Here is a 26,491-nt window from a genome sequence, read left to right on the forward strand (position 1 = left end):
ATTTTTAAATTAAATTACTTATTTTTTTAATATTTAAATTTATTTCATTATAGTAATAAAAAATTTATTCTAATAAATAAATACATAAAAATATAGTTCTTCAAAATAATTTGTTTTGAAAAAATTTTTTTTTGCCTTTTATTTCTTATAATTTTTTGTTTTTTAGTGTAGAAAAAAAATTTTATTTAAAAAAGTTATTTTACGGTACACCAGATCTGAAAGAAATCCAAAAAAATAATAAATTTTAGGTAGAGTTATGATTATGGTTCCAAGAACATGACTTAATATTATTAACAAATACTATAAAAATAAAAATTTTAAATAATCTTATCTTTTTTTTCAACAATTTTCACTATTATCGTGTCGAAATAAGTTAATTGGGATATCGTTTTAATACGAAATTAAATTATACATATAAAATGTCCGCCCTTAAAAAAACTTTGGATTTTACTAATTTCGTAAGAAAAGTAGCTCAAAATGAAAAAATTTCTAACAATGAAATTGAGGTATTAATTAAACGTATCTCTGTAAGTTATTAAAAATTTTAATTAGTAGTAAAATTATTTTAGATTTATGAATACATGGCACCATTTTTTCCCACCGTAATAGATGAAGAAAGAGCGAAATAGTAAGTATGGTAAAAAAATTTATTTTAAGTATTTTAGTATTATTTCGTACCGAGAAAATGAAGAAGAGCTTGGGAAATACCTGAAGTATCTAGCCTTGACAGACAAAAGAAAATTAAAAAATATGGAAAAAAAAAATATGAAACAAGATTTAAATATGCTTGACCAAGATCCGATGCGTCTTTGTTTTAATCCACTTAAGTCTAAAATCCAAGCTAAACATTATTACGGAAAAAATTTGATTTCTAATATTATATTGAATGAAACTCCAAAAATTGTACTTGATGTAACTTATACATATAATCCAAAAAGTATGATGGAAAGTAAAACTAATTTTATTCAATTAAGAGATGTTTTAAACATTAATTATACGTCACCAAACCCTTGGGATATAAATATAGCTGGTTTTAACCCAACTGAAGAAAGTTTAAATATTTGGAAAAAATATATTAACTTTTTAAACGATAGTAATACTGAAGATGATTTATTACCAGATTTTGACAAAAGACCTCCTCATGAATATATACCTAAAGATAAGAAAGCAGTGTATATTTCACTTAAAAGTAAGAGAATTATAGATGGACCGTTAGATGCTGATTATTATGTTATTAATTTCAATAGGGATCGGCATTCTCAATCAAAAGCTATGGCTGCAAAAGCTAATGTACAGGCTTATTGTTTACCAATACAAAAATACGTAACATGGCAAAGAGGACCACTTTTTTTACCATTTGTTAATATGGTTAATATTTTGAAAGATGTTCATAATAGTAATGGTGATTGGAAAACAGCTCTTGAAAGAAATATTTCTAAAAGATATATAGATCCCAATTATAGTGAGACAATAAGGTATAAACACATAAGAAAAAATTTGGAGCAAGGAAAAAAGGAATTTGCTGAAATAATAGAGATGATGAGAAACGTAACTGCTTAAAAAAATATTAAATCGTATTTTTATGTTGATTAGAAAAATGTTTTGATATATCCATTGTTAATTTTTTTAATATGAAATCGTTGTTAGTAGGAGTTGTTGTATTTTAATTTTTTAATAAAATTAAGTTGCACTTTAAATATTGTATGTAAAATCTCTCAACTGTTATTTCTAAATCTATAGATTTTTAAAAGTCTTTATATCAAGAATTCATGGATTAAACATAACAATAATCTTAAATCAGAATCTAAATATTATTATTTTAAAAGACGTTATTAAAATATTTTAATTGAATTCTTTTTTGAATCTCAATAACTATCTTCACAATAAGAATTCAATTTTGTTTTTTTGTATGATATACTTAAAATTTTTTACTCTTATTGTGTAAATTAAATTGACATGTTAATTTAAAAGAGTTTAGCAATTTTTTTTCTTATTAGTTACTTCTTTAAAATTTTTATTTTAAGAGTAAAACTGTAAGAATCAAATTTATCCTAAGTAATTTTATTTAGTCTTCAAAATTTTGATTAAAAAAAATGTTTTTTATTTTGTAATTCAAAAGTTTTAGACAGGTTTTTTTTTACTTTTTTTAGTAGGTTAAAATATCATTTTACACTTTATAATAAATCAAAGAAAATAGTTATTATTAGTGGAAATATTTTTTGCCATTTTATATATTTTTGAAATTTCATTTCTATTTTTTTATTTCTTTAGGTTCTCTGAAAAGACATTTTTTTAAATATTAAAAAAATTTTATAGTAAAAACTCATTACAAATATAATTAATTGGGAAAATGGTATTGAAATCTTTAAAATAATCTTTCAAAAATAGTTTTAATAAAATTAAATAGTGCCAAAATTGTTCCCTAGTTTGTATTATTAATAATATTTGTTTGATAACTAAACTTTCATAAACTACTCTATATAATCATACATTTAAAACATGCTACTTTTTTAGAGTAAATAATTTCCCAAATAATTTCTTGTTACGACTATTACCATTATATGGTCCAATTGTATTTAAATATTATCTTTATTACTTATTAACTAATATTTTAGTAAAATGGATGCTGTAATTGATAATTCACGGTGTGTTATGCCTTACCCAGAAGTTGTTGATGGTAAGATTGATACAATGGGTTCAGTTGCCTGTGTTACTAAATATAATCGTTTTGGAAGTATTTTTGCCATAGGTTGTTTAGATGGTAGAATATTTCTTATGAACCATAATGATATTCGGAAAGCTATTGTTAAGGTACTATAATAATTAATGGATTTTTCAAATTATATATTTTCTAGCATTTTACACAACATGTATCAGTAATACATTCATTGTGTTTTAGTCGGGATAGTCGTTATTTGGTCTCTACATCACAAGATATGAATATAATTATATGGGATATTGTTGAAGGTGTACCAGTGAAATACATAAGAAGTAATGGTGTTCCATTATCAGCTTTGTTTAATCCACGCAATAATCAACAATTAGTTGTATATAATCTAACTCAATCAATTCAAGTTTATAATACAGAAACTTTGCATTGTAAAAATTTAATTTATCAGATTCCTGGTACAGGAGAAGATAATTTTACATGTTTTGCTTTTGAAAGACATGGTAAATATATTTTTTGCGGTTCTTCAAAAGGAAAAATAGTTGTGTATGATGCTGTAACTTTATCTATAATTACTTATTTTAAACAAGGTGGAAATCATCAAATTAGACAAATTTGGATATCAAGAAAGGGAGATTTTGCATTAACTAATAATTCAGATAAAATTTTACGTTGTTACAGTATTCAAAGTATGTTAAATACAAGTAGAGGTCAAACATTAGAACCGAATAATAAATTTAGTGATACAGTTGATAGAAGAGCATGGGCAAAATGTGCAGCAAATGGTACAATGGATTATGTATGTGGATTGGTACAAAAAGACCATGGTATTTTTATATGGGAAAGATCTACAGGAACTGTTGTCAAGAGATTGTTCAATAATTCAGGAAATGGAGCCACTGATATTCAATGGCATCCAACAAAACCAATTATTTCAACTGTTTATAAAGGTGAAGTTTACATTTGGAAGGATCCTTGTGCTGAAAATTGGAGTGGTTTTGCACCTGATTTTACTGAAATAGAAGATAACATAAAATATAGAGAAAAAGAAGGTGAATTTGATTTAGAAGACGAGGATGCTTCACAGGACCAAATAAATAAAGAACAAGCAGAAGAAGATATTATTGATGTTGAAACTTTAGATGATAATGCCGTTTATTGTTCTTCAGACGAAGATAATGTACCTTTAAATGACCTTTCATTGCAAACAGGAAATGTATGGTATTTACCAGCCAAAATTGATGTTGATCCAAATGATGATATTGAAGAAAAAAATGAACCTTTGCTTTCTGAGCAAATGATAATTAAACTTCAAGAACGGTATAAAAGAGAAACTTTGCATAATGAAACAATTTAATTTATTTTTTTAATATTTTTGTATTATTTTTGTACATATGTTTTTTGTTTTTAAATTTGTCATTTAACATTGTAAATCTATCATAAATCATTTTTACGTAAAAATTTTATTTTTTCAAAATATTTCATTGATTATCTACATTTTATTTATATTTACTACTATAATATTGAATACATTGTTATATGAATAAGATGTCATGGTAAAATGTGTAAAATTTTAATATCAGGAATTAAAGTAGAAATGTAATTTTCATCTTATTAATGTATAAACATCGTTCAAGTTTGATTATTAATTATTTGTAGTTTAAAAAATTGCTTAATTATAACGTTACATACTCACTTTGTCAAATTTAATAATCAGAAATGATATAATTGTTCTTAATTCATGAAACCATAAAATTTTTTATGTTCATGGTAATTTTTAGTTTTTTTTATTTATTTTAATAAGACATTTTCCCAAGTGTAGTGTACATGGTTATTTATTTATGCATCTAATTAGAAAATAACTTTTATAAGTAATTTTAAAATTATTTTAATTATTATCTGATATTTAATTATATTCTAATTTTAAAGACCATAAAATTATTTTAATTTTATATTTTATTACTTTTTATAAATTTAAATATTTAGATCAGAGGAAATAAAAAAATATAAAAACTTTTTTAATTTTTTGAGAATCATATATTATTATGGCATCTATAAAAGAACAAATCAACACTTATTTAGATGGACGCAAAGACAAGTATAATGGTTTGATTGTAAATTCAAATGCATATAAAAATATTTTATCTATAAATGATCTTAAAAATGTACTTGAATATTCTGAAACTTTATGGAGAGAAAAACATTATAATTGTATATGGATTAAAGTTAATATTGAGGTAAATATTTTATAACTTACTTTAAAAAATTATTTAGCAAAGTGATTGGGTTCCTATATTGACAAAAGTAGGATTTAAGTATCATCATGCTCAGGAAAATTTTGCTATGTTAACAAAGTGGCTTTCAACAACAAAAAAATCATCTCTTCCAAGGTAAAATTAATTAGAAATTTATTTATATATTTTTAGATATCCATTTACAACAATTGGAGTTGGTGGTATAACAATAAATTCAAAGGGCCAAATTCTGTTGATGCGCGAAAAAAAAGGAAATTATTTAGGATGGAAATTTCCAGGGGGTTTACAAGATTATGGAGAAGAAATTGAAGATACAGCAATAAGAGAAGTTAAAGAAGAAACTGGTGTGGAAACAATTTCAGAAGGAATCATTTGTTTCAGACATTCTCATCAAACACCTTATCCTAATTGTAGTGACATTTATTTTTTAGTAGCATTAAAACCCAAAGATGAATCCAAAATTGACATAGTAATATGTCCAGATGAAACAGAGGCTGCAAGATGGTTTACTAGAGAAGAAATTAAAATTATATCTGGAATAGAGATTCATGATTTTCATTTAAATATCATTGAATTATATGATAATTGGAAAAAAGCACCAGAAAAAGGTTGGAACAAAAAAAATTATCTTGTTTCCGGGTTGAACAAGCATTGGATAATGTATTTTTCAAATAAGACCAATAATCCAAGGTTATAATCATCAAGACCAATAAAAATATTTTTTTTATGCAACCGTAAAAACTTTCTAAGAATATACTTACACCAATTACTTTTATACTTAAAAGTGTTATATAAAAGTTTTTCAAAACATATTTTCTTGAGATTTTTCTAAAATCATATTTTTATTTTAATAACCATAATATGCTAATTTTTTCTTCAATGTTTCAAAAAAAAATTTTTCCAAAAATTAAAAAAAAAATATTATAATTAAAAATAAACAAAAATATTTTTTTGAAAATGAAAAAACAATTGTTTTTATGGTTATCACATAAACCAATGAACTGAATGACATCATGATCTTAAAGATATTTATCAGTGTGTAAAATATTTTCCAAATTTTATTTATTTTGAAAAACGCTATTTTTTCGAATCATAACTATGTGAAAAAAGCTTCCTTTAATAAATAAATTATTTCCTGTAATTAAAACTGTTCATTAGTCAAAAATACTTTTTTATAATTTAAAAAAGATGCCACGAGCCGGGATCGAACCGGCGACATTTAGATCTTCAGTCTAACGCTCTCCCAACTGAGCTATCATGGCTCGAGGGTGGAGTCAAAGTAAACTTCCTGACAGCCAGCTGGTATGAAAATGCAGAAATATGAAAGCGATGCATTTTCAAAAGCTTGTAAAAATGTTTATTTGTAATTTTATTATTTTTGAAATTTCTAAATCATAAGTACTGCAAAAAAACATGACGTAATAATTTAAAAAAGTTAGAAAAATTGTTGTTTTAACAATAAATAAAATCTGTTCAAATAATTTGCATTTTAAGTAAGCGCTTTTCCAAGTGCCATTTTTGTTATTGTTAAGATATTTTCAAAATTTCTGGATATTTAAAATTTTAATAAATGTTTCGTATCGTTATATTTATTATTTTAAATAATTTTGATTACTTTAGTGTTAATGATAACCACATATTTGATAAAAAAAATATTTCTATGAAACTTTAAAAGGAAGCAAATTTTATTTATAACAGTTATTTTTTTGAATTATAGCTAGAGAATACTTCTATTATAATTTTAAATTAAAATAATTAATTTTTATAACAATATATTGTTCGTTAAATTTTTTAAACAATTAACTATTTTTTTATGATTATATATTTATAATACTTTAAACTTCAGCTTTTATAATAAGATTGATTAAAATATTAAATTTTTAATACATTATTTAAAATTACAAAAAAAATATACTTAATTTAGTTATTAATTATATTTTTTTAAAGATTTAGTATATTAGTAAAAAAAGTGGTTATTCTTATTTTTCTTAAAATATTTTTTTAGCATACTTTTTTTATTATAACTATTTTCTTCTTATATACTTATTTTAATTATTCTATTTTAAAACAATCTTCAATAGTTACTTTTATTAGTTCGCATTATTAGTTCAAGCGCACTTTTAAATTTACTATTTATGAAAGGCCTTAAAATTATATTGTAGAAACTAGGTGCATTTTTTTAGAAAAATTTGTGCCAAAATGTTATATGTCATTTATAGGGGGAAATATTGATACTATAATATATATAATGTTGTTACAAAATTTTTTTTATAATTTTTTAATGCATTTTATAGTAATTTATTTTTATGTTGTTTTAACTTTTTTATTACAATTTTTTTAAACACAATATTATTAAAATAATTTAATAATGTTGAATAAAATTGAAACAAAAATTTATTTTATCATGTGATTTAAAATTATTTTTTTTAGATTTTGTGTTACTCTTAAATTAAATATTAAAAAGACAATTAATTTTTTTATAGTTTTAACTAATGACTAACTCAACTAAAAGTTATAAAATTTCACATTGGAAATCGGAAAATTATGAAAGTAGGGGAATGCGAAAAAATTCTACAAATCGTAGTTTTGATATATTTTATCAGGATGCAATGCAAGATGAAGATAATATAAGTTCACTTGAACGTATAACAAGTGGATATGTTTCTAATTCGTTACCATATGAATATGATTCTTATATATTTAATCAAAGAAATAAAATAAGCGATGACTTTGTTGATAAGACAATCAAAAAAGCATATTCATTTTTTGATAATTTGATAAACAAACAATGTGCAGATAGTAGTAAATTTCATAGAAAAATACCTTTACCAAAAGTTTTTCAAATATCTGAATGGAATTATGTAAGTTTTATTATTATTATTTATTCTTATAATTGAATATAATTTAGAAAATTCCAAAAAATCCAAACATAAATGAATTTTTTGAAAATCTTACCAAAGGAAAAGATTTTTATTCTCTTATAAAAAAATTTCCATCATTTAATTCAAAAGAAAATTATCTAGATTATCTTTATGAGTATAATGTTCCAATTTTAAAAGCAATATGGTTCATTAAAATTGTAGCTGTCCTTAAAGCTACTAAAGTTGATGATGGAAAAGCACCAAAAAAGTCTCAAGCACAACAAATAGCATTAGAATATGTTCAATGTATAATTAGTGGTTATATTATATATACATTTAAATATCTTTCTACAAATGGAGTTTATAATGAAAAGAAAATTGAAAAATGGAATTATTTTGCATTACTTATAAAACATATGTTTGAAGAAGGTGTTTTAGATAGACAAGATTTTCTTATAGATATCATCGATCTTCTCAATATTTATGTAGATTTTGAACTTGAAGATCCAACAAAATTTAGAATTCTTTTTTTATTTATTTCACAATTCTCTACTTTTATAACTCAAAATATTATTATAGCTAGAAGATTAGCATTTGTAATATGCAAAAGATTAAGAAAATATCATTTAGATTATATGAATTTTATTGGTCAACCAATAACTTGTCCAGAAGTAATGAGTAAATTAATGAAATGTGAAAAACATCGTCCCATCATTTCTGCCATGATTTCAATGTTTTACTCAATTATGACTGAATGTATTCAGGCTATTACAGTTAAATATATAACTATTGATAAAAAATTTACTGGAATAACTTGTTATAAAGATTTAACTGATACACCATTAGAATATTTAACATGTAGAATTGATGATATGTGTAAAGAGGCAAATTTACTTCCATTAAATATGATAGAAATAATGAAAAAAAAAATTGAAGAATTTAAAAAGAGAAGTATTGATATTAGATATACTTTACATAATACAATATCTCAAGATAATTATTGTTCTGAAGTTAGTTGGATGATTTTAAAAATATTTTCAATATTAGATAATATATATTTAGTTAATCAAAATAATATGATAAAAATTTATAAAAGTATTTTTGTCTTAGAAACAGGTATAGATAAAGAAATAGAAAAATTAATTAAACTTAGGATGATAATTCATTGGTGTATAACATCACAAAGAAGTGGTACATATAGAGTTACAATAGTAGTAAAACTTTTATCAATACATTTATCTGATATGAAAAATCGTGTTAAAAAGATGATTACAATTTTAAATGATTATTTAAATACTGAAGGACCTCGTCTTGGATACTGTAATTTTGGATATGAATTTAGAAATATTATTTTATTATTAAATGATTTACAAAGTTATGGTATTTTAAGATATAAAGATTTACTTGACAATTGGATTTTATCAGGTAAAATTAATATAAATGAATGTATTTGGGGTAGAACATTGAAATATGTATATGGTGAAAATTATGAAAGAGATCTTCATCCATCATGGAATAGACATATTGAAATGTCTTCAAGATATGCCTTACTATTTTATCGTAGAGATTCAGAAAAACATTTTTTAATTAATATAGAAAATATTACTATGGAAGAAAGAATTTTTTTACAAATGCCTATCTTACCATCAATTGAAAATAAAGATGTTATTTTATATCGTGATAATATTATTTATGGCATTTCAATTTCACGTAAAGAACACCTTAATTACCTAAAAGAAGTGGCACGTGGAATTATAAAAGTATGGAAAAAATTATATTATTTTAAAATAAAAATTGATAATGAAAAAAGTTATTTTCATGAATATCATGATATTAAACGTTACCAGGAATGTGGTGATATATTAAAAAATTTTAGAAAACAAACATATTATGATCAAACATTAATAACATATTGGGTCGCAAATGATTTCAAAAGTTACATTACAGGTTTTATAAAAAATACTACTAATATATTACCAGGTTCTGATGGATTAGATTATATAATGCGGATGTTTTGTATATCTATGAATATTGGAGGTATGATTGAATATATTGTTAATCTTTTAGAAGAAATTGGAAAGTTAGAAGATGTAATGATTAGTAGAGGATATAATTTAATTTCTGGTATGATAACAAAATCATATGCTTTTACTGTAACAGGATATCTAAGTGAACATACAAATTATTTTCTTTTTCATCCAAATGCTGTTGATGTATTGAATGGACTTTTTAGGACAATAGAAAATACAGTTATTTTAGAAAATTATCCCAGAACAGGTTATGATACAACAATTGGAATGTTTATTTATTATTGTAAAAATGTATTAGTTAAAGAAGGAATTACTAGTTATGATAATATATTAGGATGTGATAAACATTTTTCAAAATTATATCCAAAACCATTTATAGAAATAAAAATTGATGTACCAAAAATAAAAGCTAAAAAATTATTTTTTGGAAAATATTTAAAAACTTCACCTCAAGGAATGCTTTTTTCAGAATTTAAATATACAATGAAAAAAATTAATAAAGGTGGATTTCCATTAAGAATTGCATTTATTTTAAGTGCTTTACAGACAGTCAAAGGATTAGGAAGAGATATTAATAAAATTAGTATGTTGGCAAATTATGTTAGCAATGTTTCTGTTCAATTAAAAATGGAAAATGAATGGATAAGTGTTATATTAGAAATGTGTTCATTAACAACTAATCCAAATAGTTTATACAAAGGTATCCATCGTACTATAAATATTGGAAGAACAACAACACATTACCCAATTTCATCATTTATAACAATTTTAGGAGGAAAATATGTTTTTAGGCCATCTGATTTAATTGAAAATTTAATTAAAACAACATTGATATCAGTTTTTAAAGGAAATTATTTAAGATCAAAATATGGATATGAAAAAGTTGTTTTAGGTGGATTGATTTGTACTAAATTACTTACAGGATACCATGATCCTTTTAAATTACCAAAAGGATACAGTGGAATATCAGAAGTCAAAAGGCCAGTTGTTCATAGATTGGCGGATTTTAAAGCTTGTAGTGTATTGTTTAATCATGAATATAATAATGTAATTTTTAAATTTATTCAATTACTTTCTCTTGCAAATAGACCGATAAGAAAAATTAAAACAAAAAAACCAAGTAAAAGAATAAGAATTAATCATTTTTTTAAGGCTTGTCTTTTATGTCTTTCAGAACAACCATGGTTTTATCAATACATGAAATTTTCTGTTCTTCAATTAGATTTAAATTTACTCAAAAATGATAATAATTTATTTAAAAATTATAAAATTACTGGAACTCTTTTAAATTTCATTTCTCGTGAGAAAGGGGATCGTCTAAATAAGCTTAAAATTTTGTCTTCTGCTGAAAAGTTATCTAAAAAAAATTTTATTGAATTAAACTTGGAATCACTTAATATATGGAATTTTAGAAGTGTTTTATGGAGTTTATTTGGAATGGTTAATGATATTATGAGAAAACCTACAAAATTAAATTATGCTCAAAAAGTTTTTAATTGTAATCAAATGATAACAGATATTGCTAAAGGAATTAAGAGTATTTTTACAAAAAATTCATATAGTTATGGAAAAAATGTTATTTTTAAAACAGATATTTTTTTTCGATTAAATGATATTTCAAATTTGTGGTTAGTAGAGTATCTTATCAATGAATTCCCTAAGATAAATGGTTTAAAATGTGATTTAAAGTTTAATAAAATGTCATTAACTCCATTATCAAGATCAGTTTTTATAGAATTATCGTCCTTGATAACTGAATCTTATTCTATAAATGAATATGGTAGAAAAACAGAACAAATATCTCATTTATTTCATTTACCTCCTTTTTCAAAATTAATTCAGACTCTTGCAAATGTGGAACCACTTTGTTCTCATGGATTACTTCAAGGTGTATATAGTTATTTAACAAATATTGTTAAAGAATTCAATTCAAAAAGAATTCTTTGTCCACAATTATTAAAAGATAAAGATGGAATTATTTTAAGAGTATTATTAGTTTGTGGAATGATGGATCAATTATTAACTATGCCTACAGTTGAACCATGGGCATATTTATTATGGCAATTATTATATTTAGAAATTATACATAAAGAACGGGAAGAAAAATATTATTACATATGTTATGAAGCATTATCTACTATATTATTTATCTCAACTTTTAAAATCCACCAACGACACAATGAAAAACTTCATTATAAAGCAAGATACAAAGCTTATTCTCATTTTTGTAAAAAAATAAGAAGAGAATGTCAAGATCGTCCATTTCCAATTAATAAATTAGAATTATCTCAATTATTGCCATTACCTAAAAGAACTTTTGACTACATTATTTTTGATTATTATTATAATTATGTTGGAAAAATTCAAAATGTTTCAAAGATTGATGGATCTAATGGTAGTATGGTAAATTCAATTAACCAAACTGGTTTTTATCCTGTTGATAAGATAAAATTAACAACTTTTGAAATTATTCCTTCATTTTTCCATGAAAATCTTGGTAGACGTGCTGTTAATTACACATTTTATCAAGCTCAATTGGTAGATTATAATCCAAGATTGGAACGTAATACTATAATAAGACTTTTATTTCATAAACATAATCATTTATTCCCAAAAGTTTCTATTTATGGTGATTGTAAAATTCTTAAAAATTCCTTTTTTTATAAACCTCCTGCAATTGAGTATAACGTTGAAGAAAAGAAAGAAACAGATTCACCATTACAGGAATTAATTAACATGACATCTAAATCAAAAAGTCCTATCCAATTATCTTCTAAAAAACAAGTAGAATCTAATGAAGTTAAAAAATCTGAAGATAAAGTAAATCTTATATCATCAAAAGAGTTACAAATAAAAGATGGAAATAATGAAAATCCTTCCAATTCTCATAATAAAAATCTTAATTATGTGAATGAGCCTCAAACTAGTAGAGATTTTAACTTAACTCAGCAGGCATTTAATGGAAGAGATCTAAGTACCTCTCAAAATGGTGTAATGAATCCAAGTGTTTCTATGGCTCAGCCAAATTTGCCACAGCATGCCAATCATAATCATTTAATTTCACAACCAATTAAAAATAATACTTATTCTTATCAATCCTCAAATTCATTTTATACATCAGAATCTCAAAAAGCATTAAAAAGATCTCTTGACCCTTCACCAACAATTTCAGTTAAAAAAAGAAAAGACAATACTGAAAATATACCTATTTCATCTATAATTAATCAACAAAATAATCCTAATAATATAAATACAAATAATATTTTACCACGACCAATAACAAATGTATATATACAACCTCCAGAACAACGAAATATGGTAACTTCACAACAATCTGAAATACCACAACAAAATACTAGTCAACAAACTAATCAAATGAGAATGACAATGAATCAACAGCCTTTAATACCACCAAATATAGAAAATTTTTCTAAACAACCACAACAACACATCCCACAACATACTAAAACGATAATGAATCCTCAAATGAGAGGAAATGGTATAGAGTCAGGGGCGATGCATCAAAACATCCAACAGGGAAGGCAAAATTTAGGTTTACAAAACTTTATAAATCCACAACAAAAAATTCCCCATCCAGGGGATAGGCAGAATTTGAGGGGTGGATTTGAAAATACCAACATCATGTCAAAAGATATGATTCATCAAAAAAATAATTTTAATCAAAATATACAACATCAACAACAATATAATGTACCAATGAATAATCAACATTTAAATCAAGGACCAATGATGGACCAATATCAAATTAACTTAAGAAAAGAAATGATGTAAGTTTTATTTATTTCATTATTAATAATATTTATTTTAGTTATCGAAATAATCAACAACAAAATCAACTTCAATTCCATGATCCAAATATGGCAAGATTATATAATCAAGGAAATCCGCAACAACAACAACCTATTAATAGAAACCAGATGTATCCACGTTAACCTTTTTTTATATTGTGAAACTACTTTCATCATCTACTAAAAATTAAATACTTAAATTAATCTTCTAACCATTAGTGTTATCATAATAAAATTTTTAAATGTTAAAAAAATTTTTTTTATTAAAAAAAAAAAAAGTTTTACATAAAACTTTCTGTTCTTTTTTCGTTTTAAATTATCCAATAATTTAAAATTATACTCAGAAAAGTGAAAGAAATACTTAATATCACAAAAGTGTCTATAAATTACATTTAAAAGTACCCATAAAAATTTTAATTACAAAAAAATATCACAAAAATAAATAATTAAAAATTTTCCATGTTAAAAATGTAGTAAAAGTTAATACTAAAATCCTCTAAAATCCATTTAATTAATATTGTTATATTTTACCAAACGAGATGTCGATTTTCCAAAAGCAATGGAGCATAAAAGCTTCATCTTTTATTTATCATTTTAAATTTCTTATCATTTTTATTATTTTTTAAGTATAAAAAAAATTTTTATGGTAGATGAAAATGATACAATATTTGTTAGAATTTTTTTTTTGTCAATTATTAATATATATATTTTTAAAAAGTTTTTTAATATTAATATTTTTTAGAAATATCTAGAAATTTTTTTTAATTATATATATACGAATATTTTAATTTACTTTATCATCAATAATGAATATTTTTTTATTATATTGTTATATTAAGTTATATATTTATCTTAGTTATAATCTAATTATAGGGTTATTAATAAAAAATACAAGGTATTAATTATAAATATTATTTATCAAATTATCAACAAAAAAAAATGATGGATGGTTGTCATGATGTTGACAAATTTTTAAGATTTGGTTCATTAGCTAAAAATCGTATAGAAGATGAAAATAATGGTAAGGTAAATTTGTTTGGGAAACCTAAAAATAAAGAGGTAATTGAAGAAATTAATTTTGATAATGTATCAACTGTAAAAGAAGCTTTGAAATCTTTAAACAAAAATAGTAATCCTGATGCTCCTGCTTCAGCTCAAAATGTTTATGATATGCCAAAATCATTTATTGATGTATGTTATTATAGGTATATATTTTTTTTATATTATTATTTTTTTTTTTTAGTTAGTCAAATATAAATTAGAATATAATGATTTTTGGTATTTGGCAGATTGTATTATTAAAGGTGATTTTCAAACTTATTCAACTTTAGAAAAAGAAACAATAAATGATATAAAAAAATATCATCCTGATAAAACATTAAATGAAAGTCAAATAAAAAGAGAATTAACTAAAGGTTTAATAGGATATTGTGTTGATCATAAAACTAGAGCAAATCCTGTTATGTTTCTTAGTTCGCAACAATGTAAAACTAATGATGATAATACAGTTACTCATAGTTATTGTGAACATATGAAAATGTTACTTGAAAATCTTTCATCAGAAGATCGTTATGCTCTTGTAACAGCTGAATATGGAAAGACAAAATTTACATCATTACATTATGCTGCATTAATGGGATCTCCATGTAGTTTATTAGTTTTATTATCAAATGGTGCAAATGTTAATGTTTATGATAATATGGATGCTCCACCTTTAAAATATGCACTTGTTAGAAAAAATGTTTCATTTCTTAAAGTACTTTTAATGTTTGGATGTAATATTGCTGATTATATTGAAACATGTATAAATAATTTTTCTTATTCAAGATATGAACAAAAAATTAGGCAACGTATTAGTTTATTAAAAAATAGATTATCTAATACAAAATATGTTTTTAAAGGATGGTGTGAACAATATATTAAAGATTTAACAGTTATAGATGTAATATCAAATGTTTATATTACTAGAGGAGCACTTTATCCTGGTGGTAATATAGCATATCCAGAAGCATCAACTTATTTTGCACAAACTCAAATTGTACGTGTTGATATGAAATTTGTTAATGGAAATAATCAAGATCGTCTTGAAAATGGTTTATTTCCTGTTATTATTATGATTCCATTTAATTTTAATGAAAAAGAACTTGGTGGTTGTATAAGTGAATTTCATGCAACAAAAGTGAAATTTGTCTCAGATAATAGAAGGGATAAAAAAGAAAAAATTGCAAAATATATAATTGATAATTTAAAAATGGAAGGGACATATGCAACATCAAATGGATATCCAGTTTTACCTTTAACAATAGAACCTCCACATAATGGATATTTTTATATGTTTAGGATTCCTGATAATGTTATCCATATTAATCAACTTAAATTTAAATATGAAATTAGAGATATTAAAAATCCTCAATATCTTAATTTAGCAATAGGATTAGTTCTTTTGCAAAAAATAAGGTAGACATATTGTTATGTTTTTATTTTTGTTATTATTTATTACATATAATTTCTTCAATTGAAATACTACAATAGAGTTATCAAAATTATTGTTATCAATTTTGATTACTCATGTATTAAGTAATATTATTAATTGGAAGAATTAATTCTACCCGATGATATATATTGTTAAAAATTTAAATATTTTTTTTTTGGAAATGTCACACAACTGATAAAATTGTGTATCTTTATTAAAATGTTAACTTTTTAACAGTTATAATTATTATAAAGATCAACGATAATTTATAAATTTCCATTATTTAATTGGTATTTAGGCTTTAATAATACTACTTTTGGTTTGATTTTTTATTGTATTTTGAAAATTTTTTATTTATAAAAAATGAATAATAAATTATCTTATACTTTAAAATGATTTGCAAATAAATTTTTTTAATATCTATTTTTTCTAATTTTTTTTTTTGTTCTAAACTTTATTTTAAAATTCCTTCATGTTATTATTTTATATTTTAAACTGTAATTTTTATATAAAAAGTATAGTGATTTGAAAAAATAATCCCATTATTTATTACTAATATGTTTTTGTTTTATTTTAAACATGTTTATAAAATTAATTTAAAAAAAAAAATTTTTATTATTAAACTTCCTATCTATATGTATTCAGGATATTTTATATAAGAACTTTTTTTTTTGGCAATGTGTAGATACGTTAACATAAAAGTATGTTTATTTAGGTGCAATTGTTAATTATGTATCAAACTTAAGGTGGCTAACAAACAATTTAATTAAAACAAGCTTAAAACATTTGGATTAATGACGCAATGTTGTAATTTTTATTAAATATAAAGAGATTGAAAAAACGTACATTACTTTAATATGGGCAGTACTTCATTCTGTGACACCTCATTTTCTAAAATGTCGGGTGAGGGGAACCAGCGTTTTTTGAAATCTATTATGAAAAGATCTTATAATTTTCATGTATGTTTTATTTTATAAAATTATTTTAATATTTTTTTTAGGACAATAAATCTTTTAACGATCCCTATTCAGATATGAGTGCTTTTGTCACATCTGAAATTGATGAAACAAATACCAAAAAATATCAGTTTCAATTTACTGATAATATTAAATCTAGAGGATGTATTAGATTATTAGTTATTATTTTGACAGTAATCTTTTCATTTATTCTTATCATTTCATCACCAACTATGGCAATTATTCCATATATTTTAAATTATATTGATCCAACTAATTTTTCTGAACCAATTTGTGGAATTCAATGCAATGGATATGCTATTAATATAATGTTAAAGACAGTACTTTTAACAATTGCAGTTTTTGTTTTTTATTGTTATTCACCTTCACATTTGTTACCACGTCTGGACAAAATTCGTACCTCACTTGGAATTTTTGTTGTTTTTATACTTTTTTCTTTTTGGATATTTTACTACTTTAGAGTAATAATAGATAATGTTGAAAATTATGATGGAATCCTTAGTTATTCAGTATCTTTACTAGATGTTTTATTATATACACATTATATATCCTTAGTTTTAATATATTTTAAAAGAATTGAAAAAAAATTTGTTATATCAGTTACAAGAGATATTGATGGTGAGGAACATATTCTCAATTTAGGTAATATGACAATTCAGGAGGCTGCTGTTGAAATTGGAAATTATTATGTTACAAATTTTTCTTCTTTTAATGATTCATTTTATCGTAGTAAGGCAAATTTTAAATTCAGAAAGCCTGATTGTAATCCAATGTTTAAAGTTTATGATGTAGAAAGTGGAACAAATGACAATGCAATATCAATTCCTAAAGGAAATGTTTCTGCTGTCGTTCAGGCAGCAGTAATGAGAAAAGATGGAAATTTAACTTATGAGGAAATGGATGCTATGGAGCGATTTGATTGTAAAATAAAAAGATATAAACATACATTAGAGCGTGTCACAGAAGAGGCATTTTCAACAATAGAATCATTTAGATACAGTGAACGACAGAATTGTGGAAGTGATTCTACGATGGATGATTATAATGCTTCAAAGACAATCTTATCTATAATTTCAAGACCACTTCAAAAATATTTAAGACTAACAAAAAAACAAAGTTTATTCCAAAAAGAAGTAAATTTAGTTAACCTTCAAAGGTGCCTACGTTATAATCTTTCATCAAAATCATTCTTAAAATCATTTTTTTCAAAGATATATCCAGATCGTTTTGTGATGAAAAGCTATAGATGGTCAATCATATCTGACAATATTGTCACTGATTCTATTTCTGAAGGATTAACTTTTCTACTTAAAACTCAAATGTACAATTCTGATAAAGATGTAAAATTATATTGCCAAGTATTAAAAGTCCCATTTGTAAATTTATCTGAAGTTTGTTATTAACTTTAATTATTAATAAAAAAATTGATACTTATTATTTTGTTTTATACTTTTTTTTAACAGTTAAAAAGAATTAATAATAAATTTTGTATTTAAAATAATTCATTGTCAGTTGTAAATAATATAAAAGAATTTAAAAAAAAAGAAATTTTTTTTTCTAATACCTGTTAACTCAATGAAAGTTAAAACACAAGTTATAATTAATATATTTATTATATAAATTATAAGGATAAAATACTACTAAAAATATATTTAAAATATAAAAAATAATTTAAGTTCATTAATATGTAACATTATCTTTTTTTTAACATTTAATAAAATAAAATGTTTAATTGTCGCTTGATTAAAAAATTTAAATGTTAAATAAAAACAAAAATAATATTTTTTTATATAAATAAATTTTTTTTCAACTTATTGTTAATTTATTATTCTTTATTTTATTTGTTTTAGTAAATATTATTTATTATATTAATGTTTGAACTTCGATAGTAGTTCAAATTTGTTTTATTTGTATTGTATTTGTGTAAGAAAAAGTAACAAACTTCTTTTTTTATATAAATAAAAATAGTGAGTATACAATACGCAATATTTAGAAATAACACAAAAAAAATAAAACATTCATTTTTGATTCTTATAGATCATTTTGAAACAAACAAAAATCAGTAACAATTTTTACTTTTTATAAATAATTATATTTTTGAATTTAAAAACTTTACTTTTTTCAAATATTAAACTTAGTAGATATATTAAAAACTATTTGATAAATAAAATCTTACTTTTTAATTCGGAATATTTAATTGATTTAAGAGTCAATGTAAAATCTATGATAAAAATATTAAGAGATGCTATATTTAGGAATTTTAAATCGAATTGTAAAAATACTTCAATAAGGTAAATTTAACCAAATTTAAATACCTTTAAACAATCATTGAATTTATTGGTAGAAAGATAAAATTTAATTTGGAATAAATTGTAGAATGTTTCTTATGATTTAATGTACATATATTTACATTTTTCATAAAATACTGGATATATAATAAATAGTTATTTAATTTTGAAAGAAAAATACATAACAGTATCATATAATGCATAATTTTCAGAAGTGGAGAAAGGTTCAAGTTCAATAACAAAATAATCTAAGACAATTTTGTTTTGTTTAGTTAAAGTAGTGGAAATATTTAAGAAAACTTTGATTAAAAGTGATTTGCCATTGATTTCAAGTTCATCAACAACACTTTCAACACATTATTTGTTTTCTTTAAATTTTTTACTTCACGAGATTCAGAAGAACTACTATCATAATAACTTTCTAAAGCTTGATCAAGCCAAATTATTTAAAAGAAGTAATTTTGCATAGCGATATATTCTTATAATGCATATGATAAATATTTTCATTTATGTAGTTGAACACGAATAAACTGACTCTCAATTAATTAAAAAAAATGTTTATCTTTTGATGTAAATACTGATTATGATTTTTGTTTTTTACAATAAAAATTTATTTTAATAAGATTAAAAAAAACATTTAATTTTAATTAAAAAAAAGGACTTACGCCACTAACGGTTCCCAGGAGGTCTCCCATCCAAGTACTAAGATAGCTCGCAGCTGATTCACTTCGGAGATCGGACGGGATCCGGTGCATTCAGCAGGATATGAGCGTAAGACACCACTACCACTTTCTATCTTTCTCTTTTAAATTATATTTATCATTCTACACTGCAATGTAAAGGTTGATAATTATATTGAAAATTTATGCATACAGATATTGTAATAAAATTTTAAAAGTAATTCATTATTGATATAAGTTATTATTTAAATTTTTTTTTATTAAAATTACTTTTTTTAATTGTTTAATTTTTTTTTTCAAATAAAAAATTAAATAAATTGTAAAATGTGAAGATTTTTAAATATGATAATAAAATTATTTTATACTAGTTACAAGTAAAAATATTAATCAATTTAAGTCATTTGTTCATTGTAGTAAAAAAAGATTATTTAAAGTTTTTATTTTAATTAAAATTAAAAACACAATATTTTGTGTGTACTCGTGACAAAACAATTCATTATAAAATGATATTATAATATATAAATTATTGATTTAAAGTTTTTTTCTCTTCTTCAAGTAATGTTTGTACTAATTTCATAAATTTATCATATATTTCAGTATTTACAGCAACTATCCGATTTTTGAAATGCTCATAAAGAAAAGATAGAGCAAAGAAAAATTGATTTGAAGTTTGAACAGCCTTGTAGCGATGTTGTCTGACATAATCTAAGCATTTTATAGGATCGAATGATTTTTTTAATTTAATCATATCGATCATATAGATTATTAATGCAAGTGTACCAGTTCTTCCTACACCTGAACTACACTGAATCATTAAATAATCATTTTTGTTCAATTCAATTAATCTTTTATAAAATCCATTGAAAGATTTTTTGTCAGAAGGTACATCTAAAAAAAATATAATTTGTTTAATTTTTTAAAAATTAAATAAACTTACTTTTATTAGGCCAATTTATATAATGAATTAATTTAAAACTTTTTGTTTTATTTGTAGATAATTGAGTAAGTATACAATCATACTCATAATAACATTTATTCTTATCAAGTTGACCACCTTTATTTGTAAGTGAATAATTTTTAGAATTATTATCCTTGAGATTTAAAGAAAAGTAAGGATAACATTTATTTACTTTTTTTAATTCATTTTCATTAATAAGAACTGCTATTACTTCAATCTGATATTTAAAAATTATATCATATGTATCATCAACAGTTTCTTTTAATGGTGCCTAAAAAAATATGTTATATATTAAAAAAATATTTATAAATTCTTACCTGACACATAATAATTTTTCTTTCTTTTTCTTCACCATATTTATAAATCATTTCATTAGCATGAATAAATCCTTCAACATTAGTAGAATCTTTTTCTCCAATATTTAATGAATTTCTATCAAAACATGGAATTTCTGGATATCGTATCTTATTTTTTTTTTCTGTTTTAAGAATAGAATAAAAACGGGAACATTTTTTGTTTAAAACTTTTTCATTAATTATTTGTGTTTTAATAAATCGTTCATAAAAATATCTTAATTTTCCATAGTCAATCAAACCAACAAATTTTATAAAAGTTTTAATAGGACTATCTTCATATGATTCATAAATATCAAATTTATATTTATAATTATTATATTGTTCAGTAAATGATAATCCATGATTTATTAAATCAATGAGCATTTGTTTTTCCATAAAATATGAAATAAGAGATTTAATGATAAATGTATATTCTATAGCCGAAATACTTCCTCCATAAAAGTTTTCACGAATATTTTTTATAATTATCATTGGATTAGTAGAATTTATATCTTTTTTCATAACTTCAAAAATACAAGAAAAATACATAAATATATATACACGATTGTCAGGTTGATGCGGAGAATGAATAAGAATTTTGCTACCACCTGTGTATGGAGAAATAACATCATACAACTTGGTAAGATAAAGATCAGATCTAGGAATTTCATGTTCATTCCAATTGTTAACTTGAAATAAAGTTAATTCTTTTGGTTTTCCTACATTTACAGTCATTTCAAATTTAGTAATTGATAAATGAGTTGCTTCATCTACTGATAAATTTTTTATAAATTGAACAGATACATTTCCATATTTTTCTTTCTTTTTTGGCCAATAATTAAAATTTTTATCATCAATTGAAATATCATTATTTTGTTGATCAATAAATGCAATAACTACTTTGACATTTTCACGATATAGTAATTCCCAAAAATAATTTATTTTTTCTTTTGTTGGTCCATCTGATATAATATATTTTCTTTCTGGTGATATATTATTAATACAATAAGCAGTTATTTCTTCATTAATATCTTTAAAACAGTTGACTAAATTTTTATTAAAGAGAGAGATTGTATCAGAAAAAATTTCTTCACCACCTTCTTCTATTTTTTTATACTCAAAATTTTGTACACCATCTGAAATATATTCTTTTTTTATACCATTTTCAGAATACGTTTCTAAGTCTTGTTTTGATATTTGTTCCCATAATTCAAATATATTAGGATATGTTTTTATAATTTTCTTTTTTATAATAATTGGTCTTATTAATTTAATGTAACATAATATAGCAGCAATTGTTATAATAAAAAAAATAATTAAAATTATTCCAATTATAATTCCATATGCCCCACCAGCTCCAATATTATCTTTAAGTTTTTCAAAAAATGATTTTTTCATAGCTGCTATCTTTTTATCTTGTTCAGCTAATATTTTTTCATATTCTGATCCATCACTTACTGGTATTAATTTATATTCTTCTTCTCCTTTTTCATTTTTTCCCATAAATACTTTTTTTCCTTTTATAAATGTTTGAAGCAAGGTAACATTTCCAGTTGGAGTTATGTAATGACAACTTAAAGGTGTTATAATGTTTTCTATATTTTTTAAAATAATATAATCTCCAGAACGTTCAAAATTTTCTTTTCTATTACCATTAAAATCATTTAGTTTAACAGTTACTTTACCAAAAGTAATAGAGTCAAAATATCCATATGTGATTCCATTAATACTACAATTTGGTTGAATGGTCGTTTCATTTGCCAAATACAATATATCTTTATTTGGAAAGCTATAATCATCCACCTGTGGTCCAAAATAATAAATTTTTTCTATAAGTTTATCGTTTCCAAGTGTTGGATAGTTGTAACTAAACTTTAATATTTTAAATTGATATGGTGTGAAATGATTAATTATCATTTTATCAGAATTTGATATGTCTTTAATCCCTGTTTCTGTAAACCTAATTTCTTTCATTAAAATTTTCTCATCTTCATAGAAATCCCTAACATCTGGATTTGTCGACTCTAGTTTTATATTGAATATTTCTGATTCCCTATTAAATTTAACAACATGAATTTTATCATTTTTTGGAGATAGTGGATATTCCTGTCCATTAATTTTTATTTCTGGTCTATCATTAACCGCTCTAATAATTGCGCAGGGTGCTTCAGTTTCCAATGTAGAATTTTCTCTAGGTGCAACAAAATAATAATACAATTTGTTGGCTCGAGGTATTTCATCTGCTTCTATCAATTTATAATAATCTAAATCAAGTTTTTTCATTTTGCCTTGGTTATTTTTGGTATATCTGATGATTTTATCTCGATTATCACCACATATATCGGGCATAGGAAGTATTTTTGACATTCTTTCCGGCTTTGCTATTTCTAATGGCTTTGGTTCAGATTGCCAGGTTAATTTGAATTTCCAAGAATATTGCAAAACACTACTGTTATCCAATCCTATATAAAGATATCCACAAGTAAATAAATTAACTTCTGATGCCTTATATGTCAATGGTATCCATGCAAAGGTCATATTTTGATTATAAACCAACAGTTTTTTTAATTCTGACGGAGGTCTCAGGTCAAAAGAATCTTTATCTTTTGAATGTTTATACGTTGCAAATGGACATTTAACAAAGATTACATCTGATTTAGATTCAAACTTGATATCGATTGGAAAAGTACTTTCAGTGATTTTTAGAGGAACGGAAGGATATAAAGTTTTGTGAATACCTTCTTCACAGTAGGTAAAAATTGGAAACAGCAACCAGAAAGTTGTAAACTGGTATAAATCCAGTAACATTGTAGATAATTTTTTGATAAAAACATGAAGCATAAAATTACTTTTATAAAGATAAAAATTTGAATGTTATATTAAATTATTTCAAATTATTAACAAAATAATCATGATATAATATTAATATTTAAATTTTTTCAAATTAAAAATTTTAAAGCGAAAAACTTTCTTTAAAGTTAATTGATATTACAGTAATATTATATTCAAATCATATTTATTTTATAAGCTTAGAAGATATGATAAATTTTAAGAAAAATCGTATAAGAAATAATAAAATTATGATTAAAGATATTTATTTTAATTATTTATTGTACATATTTTGTTTTGATTTCAATTAATCAAAAAGTTGATATATTTTAAATGCTAAAAAGTGAGCATTTGTTGAATTAATTAAAGTATAAATTCATTTAATTTAATAAAATTATGAGAAATTTTATTTAAAATCAATTTACTAAGTTTAAAATTATATTTTTTATTAATCCAACTAAAAAAAATAATTTTTAAAAATTTATTTTTTTAAATAAAATAAAACATTTTAAAAAAAGTTTCTATCGAAAAATAAAAATACCCAAAAACAATTTTAATACTAAATTTATAGTTGAAAATTGGTATCAGAATAACAAAATTTGTCAAACCAATGTGTTTTTAAAATTCCAACATTAAAAAGTTGACTTATTAGGTAATCTTTACAATTAGTTATATAATTCCATTCCAATTCATTTAATAAAAGCATAATTTCTCCTAAACGAACCTCACAATTATTAATAGAATATTTACAATAATGAGTATATAAACATTTTATAACCCAATTTCTTTGTCCTTCAAAAAGTTTAACTTTATTTTGACTAACAAATTTTTCATTACTTTTACTCCAAAATAAAAGAAAATAAAGTGTTACAATTTCATATTCTGTTAACTTTAATTCACTTATTGATTTAATAATTGTTTCAAAGATATCATTTATAGATTCACGAAAGATTGCAAGACGAGCTAATCGTACTGATTCTGTATCATTATCTTTCTCATATCCTGTCATATCAGATGGAATTAATGTATAATTTTCTAAAACAATAGACTTAAAATCAATTTGTTCAGGATATTTTGATGTCATAATCATTGTATCTAAACTAATTTTTTTTAAAGCAAATCTTTTAGTAAGATTAATTTTTTCATCATTTGACAATTCATCAATAAAATGCATTGATGACAACCATGAAAATAAATTTGATATCTGCATACGACAAAGTAACTCTGTATCACTAGGATTAAAAATTCTTAATGGTGGTGAGGTTTCCATATTATCTATCAAAAAATGTGGAAATGGAACCGATAAATGAGAATTAAAAAGTTGTAAATCACAATATTTCTTAACACATTTATAGAAAGGAGCCATATAATTTTGACAAAATTTTGATGGCATTGATGATAAAAATATTTCACTGGGTGTTGGTAATGCCGTTTCTGAAATGTTATGAGAACTTAATGTAGAAATATTTGAAATGTTTGATAATATAGTAGAATTTTGTAATGTATAATCTTTTGACGTTGAAGGTTTATCTTCTGAAACGCCTAACCGGTTTGTAAAAGGTAAATTCAAAGAAAACAATGAATTATTTGTTTTATTTGAAGGAATATTTTGGTTTTTATTTGAATCTTTTTGAGATACCTTCAATTCTCTTTTCCGTCGATATGGTTGAGCACCAGTTGGTTCTCTTTTTGGTTGAACTAATGATGTATCCATACCTTTCATGAGACATTTATTATATCTACAGCCTTTACATGTATTCCGATTCCGAAAATCAATTTGACAATTATTTGAAAATCTACATCTATATGTCTAAATTTTTATAATAATTTATATATTATTAAAAATAAACACTCACTTTATTAAAAGTAACACATCTTCTAATAAATGCTGTACATGATCGACATGCCTGAATCTTATAATGATAACCATCAGAATAATCACCACATACTTCGCAAAGTGCTATATCATTAATGGTATTATTACCAGAAATAGCATGTGAAAGATTGCCAATGGCATCAACAATAGTCATAATAATATTTACATAAATTAAACTTTACAAGAAATAAAAAATATAAAATTTTACTAGACAAAAAATATATAAATGAAGAATGATAGATGAAAGTAAGAGTATTATAAGTATAGTTTACTTGGCGGGTCAAAGGATGGCTGTTGATGAAGAAAATGGCATTTTAGTATGTGTATATGAAAATGCAACAGTCCTTTTTTTTAAAACCATACTTCAAATTGTTTTGTATCTTTCTACTACATCATTTCGTTTGTTTAACTGAAAGATATGGCAATCATTATTTTGATTCTACAAACTTTTA

At 23.0% G+C, this 26,491-nt stretch overlaps 8 protein-coding genes across 8 annotated transcripts; 6 read left to right on the forward strand and 2 right to left on the reverse strand.

Moving 5' to 3' along the window:
* Positions 1-419: 419 nt before the first annotated feature.
* SRAE_1000068900 (Hypothetical protein) lies at positions 420-1,560 on the forward strand (the record flags this gene model as incomplete). Its single annotated transcript, XM_024647551.1, has 3 exons — positions 420-527; positions 570-628; positions 666-1,560. The coding sequence occupies 3 exons, from the start codon at positions 420-422 to the stop codon at positions 1,558-1,560; spliced, it is 1,062 nt and encodes a 353-aa protein (XP_024501618.1).
* A 1,001-nt stretch (positions 1,561-2,561) lies between these two features.
* SRAE_1000069000 (WD40 repeat and WD40/YVTN repeat-like-containing domain and WD40-repeat-containing domain-containing protein) lies at positions 2,562-4,025 on the forward strand (the record flags this gene model as incomplete). Its single annotated transcript, XM_024647553.1, has 3 exons — positions 2,562-2,572; positions 2,616-2,811; positions 2,856-4,025. The coding sequence occupies 3 exons, from the start codon at positions 2,562-2,564 to the stop codon at positions 4,023-4,025; spliced, it is 1,377 nt and encodes a 458-aa protein (XP_024501619.1).
* A 688-nt stretch (positions 4,026-4,713) lies between these two features.
* SRAE_1000069100 (Nucleoside diphosphate-linked moiety X motif 6) lies at positions 4,714-6,247 on the forward strand (the record flags this gene model as incomplete). Its single annotated transcript, XM_024647554.1, has 4 exons — positions 4,714-4,905; positions 4,943-5,058; positions 5,095-5,531; positions 6,147-6,247. 4 exons carry the CDS (start codon positions 4,714-4,716, stop codon positions 6,245-6,247), a joined length of 846 nt encoding a protein of 281 aa, XP_024501620.1.
* A 1,168-nt stretch (positions 6,248-7,415) lies between these two features.
* Positions 7,416-13,767, forward strand: SRAE_1000069200 (Mediator of RNA polymerase II transcription subunit 12; the record flags this gene model as incomplete). Its single annotated transcript, XM_024647555.1, has 3 exons — positions 7,416-7,784; positions 7,832-13,602; positions 13,644-13,767. 3 exons carry the CDS (start codon positions 7,416-7,418, stop codon positions 13,765-13,767), a joined length of 6,264 nt encoding a protein of 2,087 aa, XP_024501621.1.
* A 795-nt stretch (positions 13,768-14,562) lies between these two features.
* On the forward strand, positions 14,563-16,084 carry SRAE_1000069300 (Ankyrin repeat and Ankyrin repeat-containing domain-containing protein; the record flags this gene model as incomplete). Its single annotated transcript, XM_024647556.1, has 3 exons — positions 14,563-14,644; positions 14,693-14,814; positions 14,867-16,084. The coding sequence occupies 3 exons, from the start codon at positions 14,563-14,565 to the stop codon at positions 16,082-16,084; spliced, it is 1,422 nt and encodes a 473-aa protein (XP_024501622.1).
* Positions 16,085-16,953: 869 nt separating this feature from the next.
* Positions 16,954-18,476, forward strand: SRAE_1000069400 (FI21450p1; the record flags this gene model as incomplete). Its single annotated transcript, XM_024647557.1, has 2 exons — positions 16,954-17,055; positions 17,097-18,476. 2 exons carry the CDS (start codon positions 16,954-16,956, stop codon positions 18,474-18,476), a joined length of 1,482 nt encoding a protein of 493 aa, XP_024501623.1.
* A 2,088-nt stretch (positions 18,477-20,564) lies between these two features.
* On the reverse strand, positions 20,565-24,142 carry SRAE_1000069500 (Protein-tyrosine phosphatase, receptor/non-receptor type domain and Protein-tyrosine/Dual specificity phosphatase domain and Protein-tyrosine phosphatase, catalytic domain-containing protein; the record flags this gene model as incomplete). The annotated part of the gene is made up of 3 exons (XM_024647558.1): positions 20,565-20,929; positions 20,979-21,270; positions 21,317-24,142. The coding sequence occupies 3 exons, from the start codon at positions 24,140-24,142 to the stop codon at positions 20,565-20,567; spliced, it is 3,483 nt and encodes a 1,160-aa protein (XP_024501624.1).
* A 586-nt stretch (positions 24,143-24,728) lies between these two features.
* On the reverse strand, positions 24,729-26,193 carry SRAE_1000069600 (Transcription factor HNF-4 homolog; the record flags this gene model as incomplete). The annotated part of the gene is made up of 2 exons (XM_024647559.1): positions 24,729-25,973; positions 26,020-26,193. 2 exons carry the CDS (start codon positions 26,191-26,193, stop codon positions 24,729-24,731), a joined length of 1,419 nt encoding a protein of 472 aa, XP_024501625.1.
* Positions 26,194-26,491: the final 298 nt, after the last annotated feature.

This window comes from Strongyloides ratti (assembly GCF_001040885.1).
Source record: "Strongyloides ratti genome assembly S_ratti_ED321, chromosome : 1".
Classification (NCBI taxonomy): domain Eukaryota; kingdom Metazoa; phylum Nematoda; class Chromadorea; order Rhabditida; family Strongyloididae; genus Strongyloides; species Strongyloides ratti.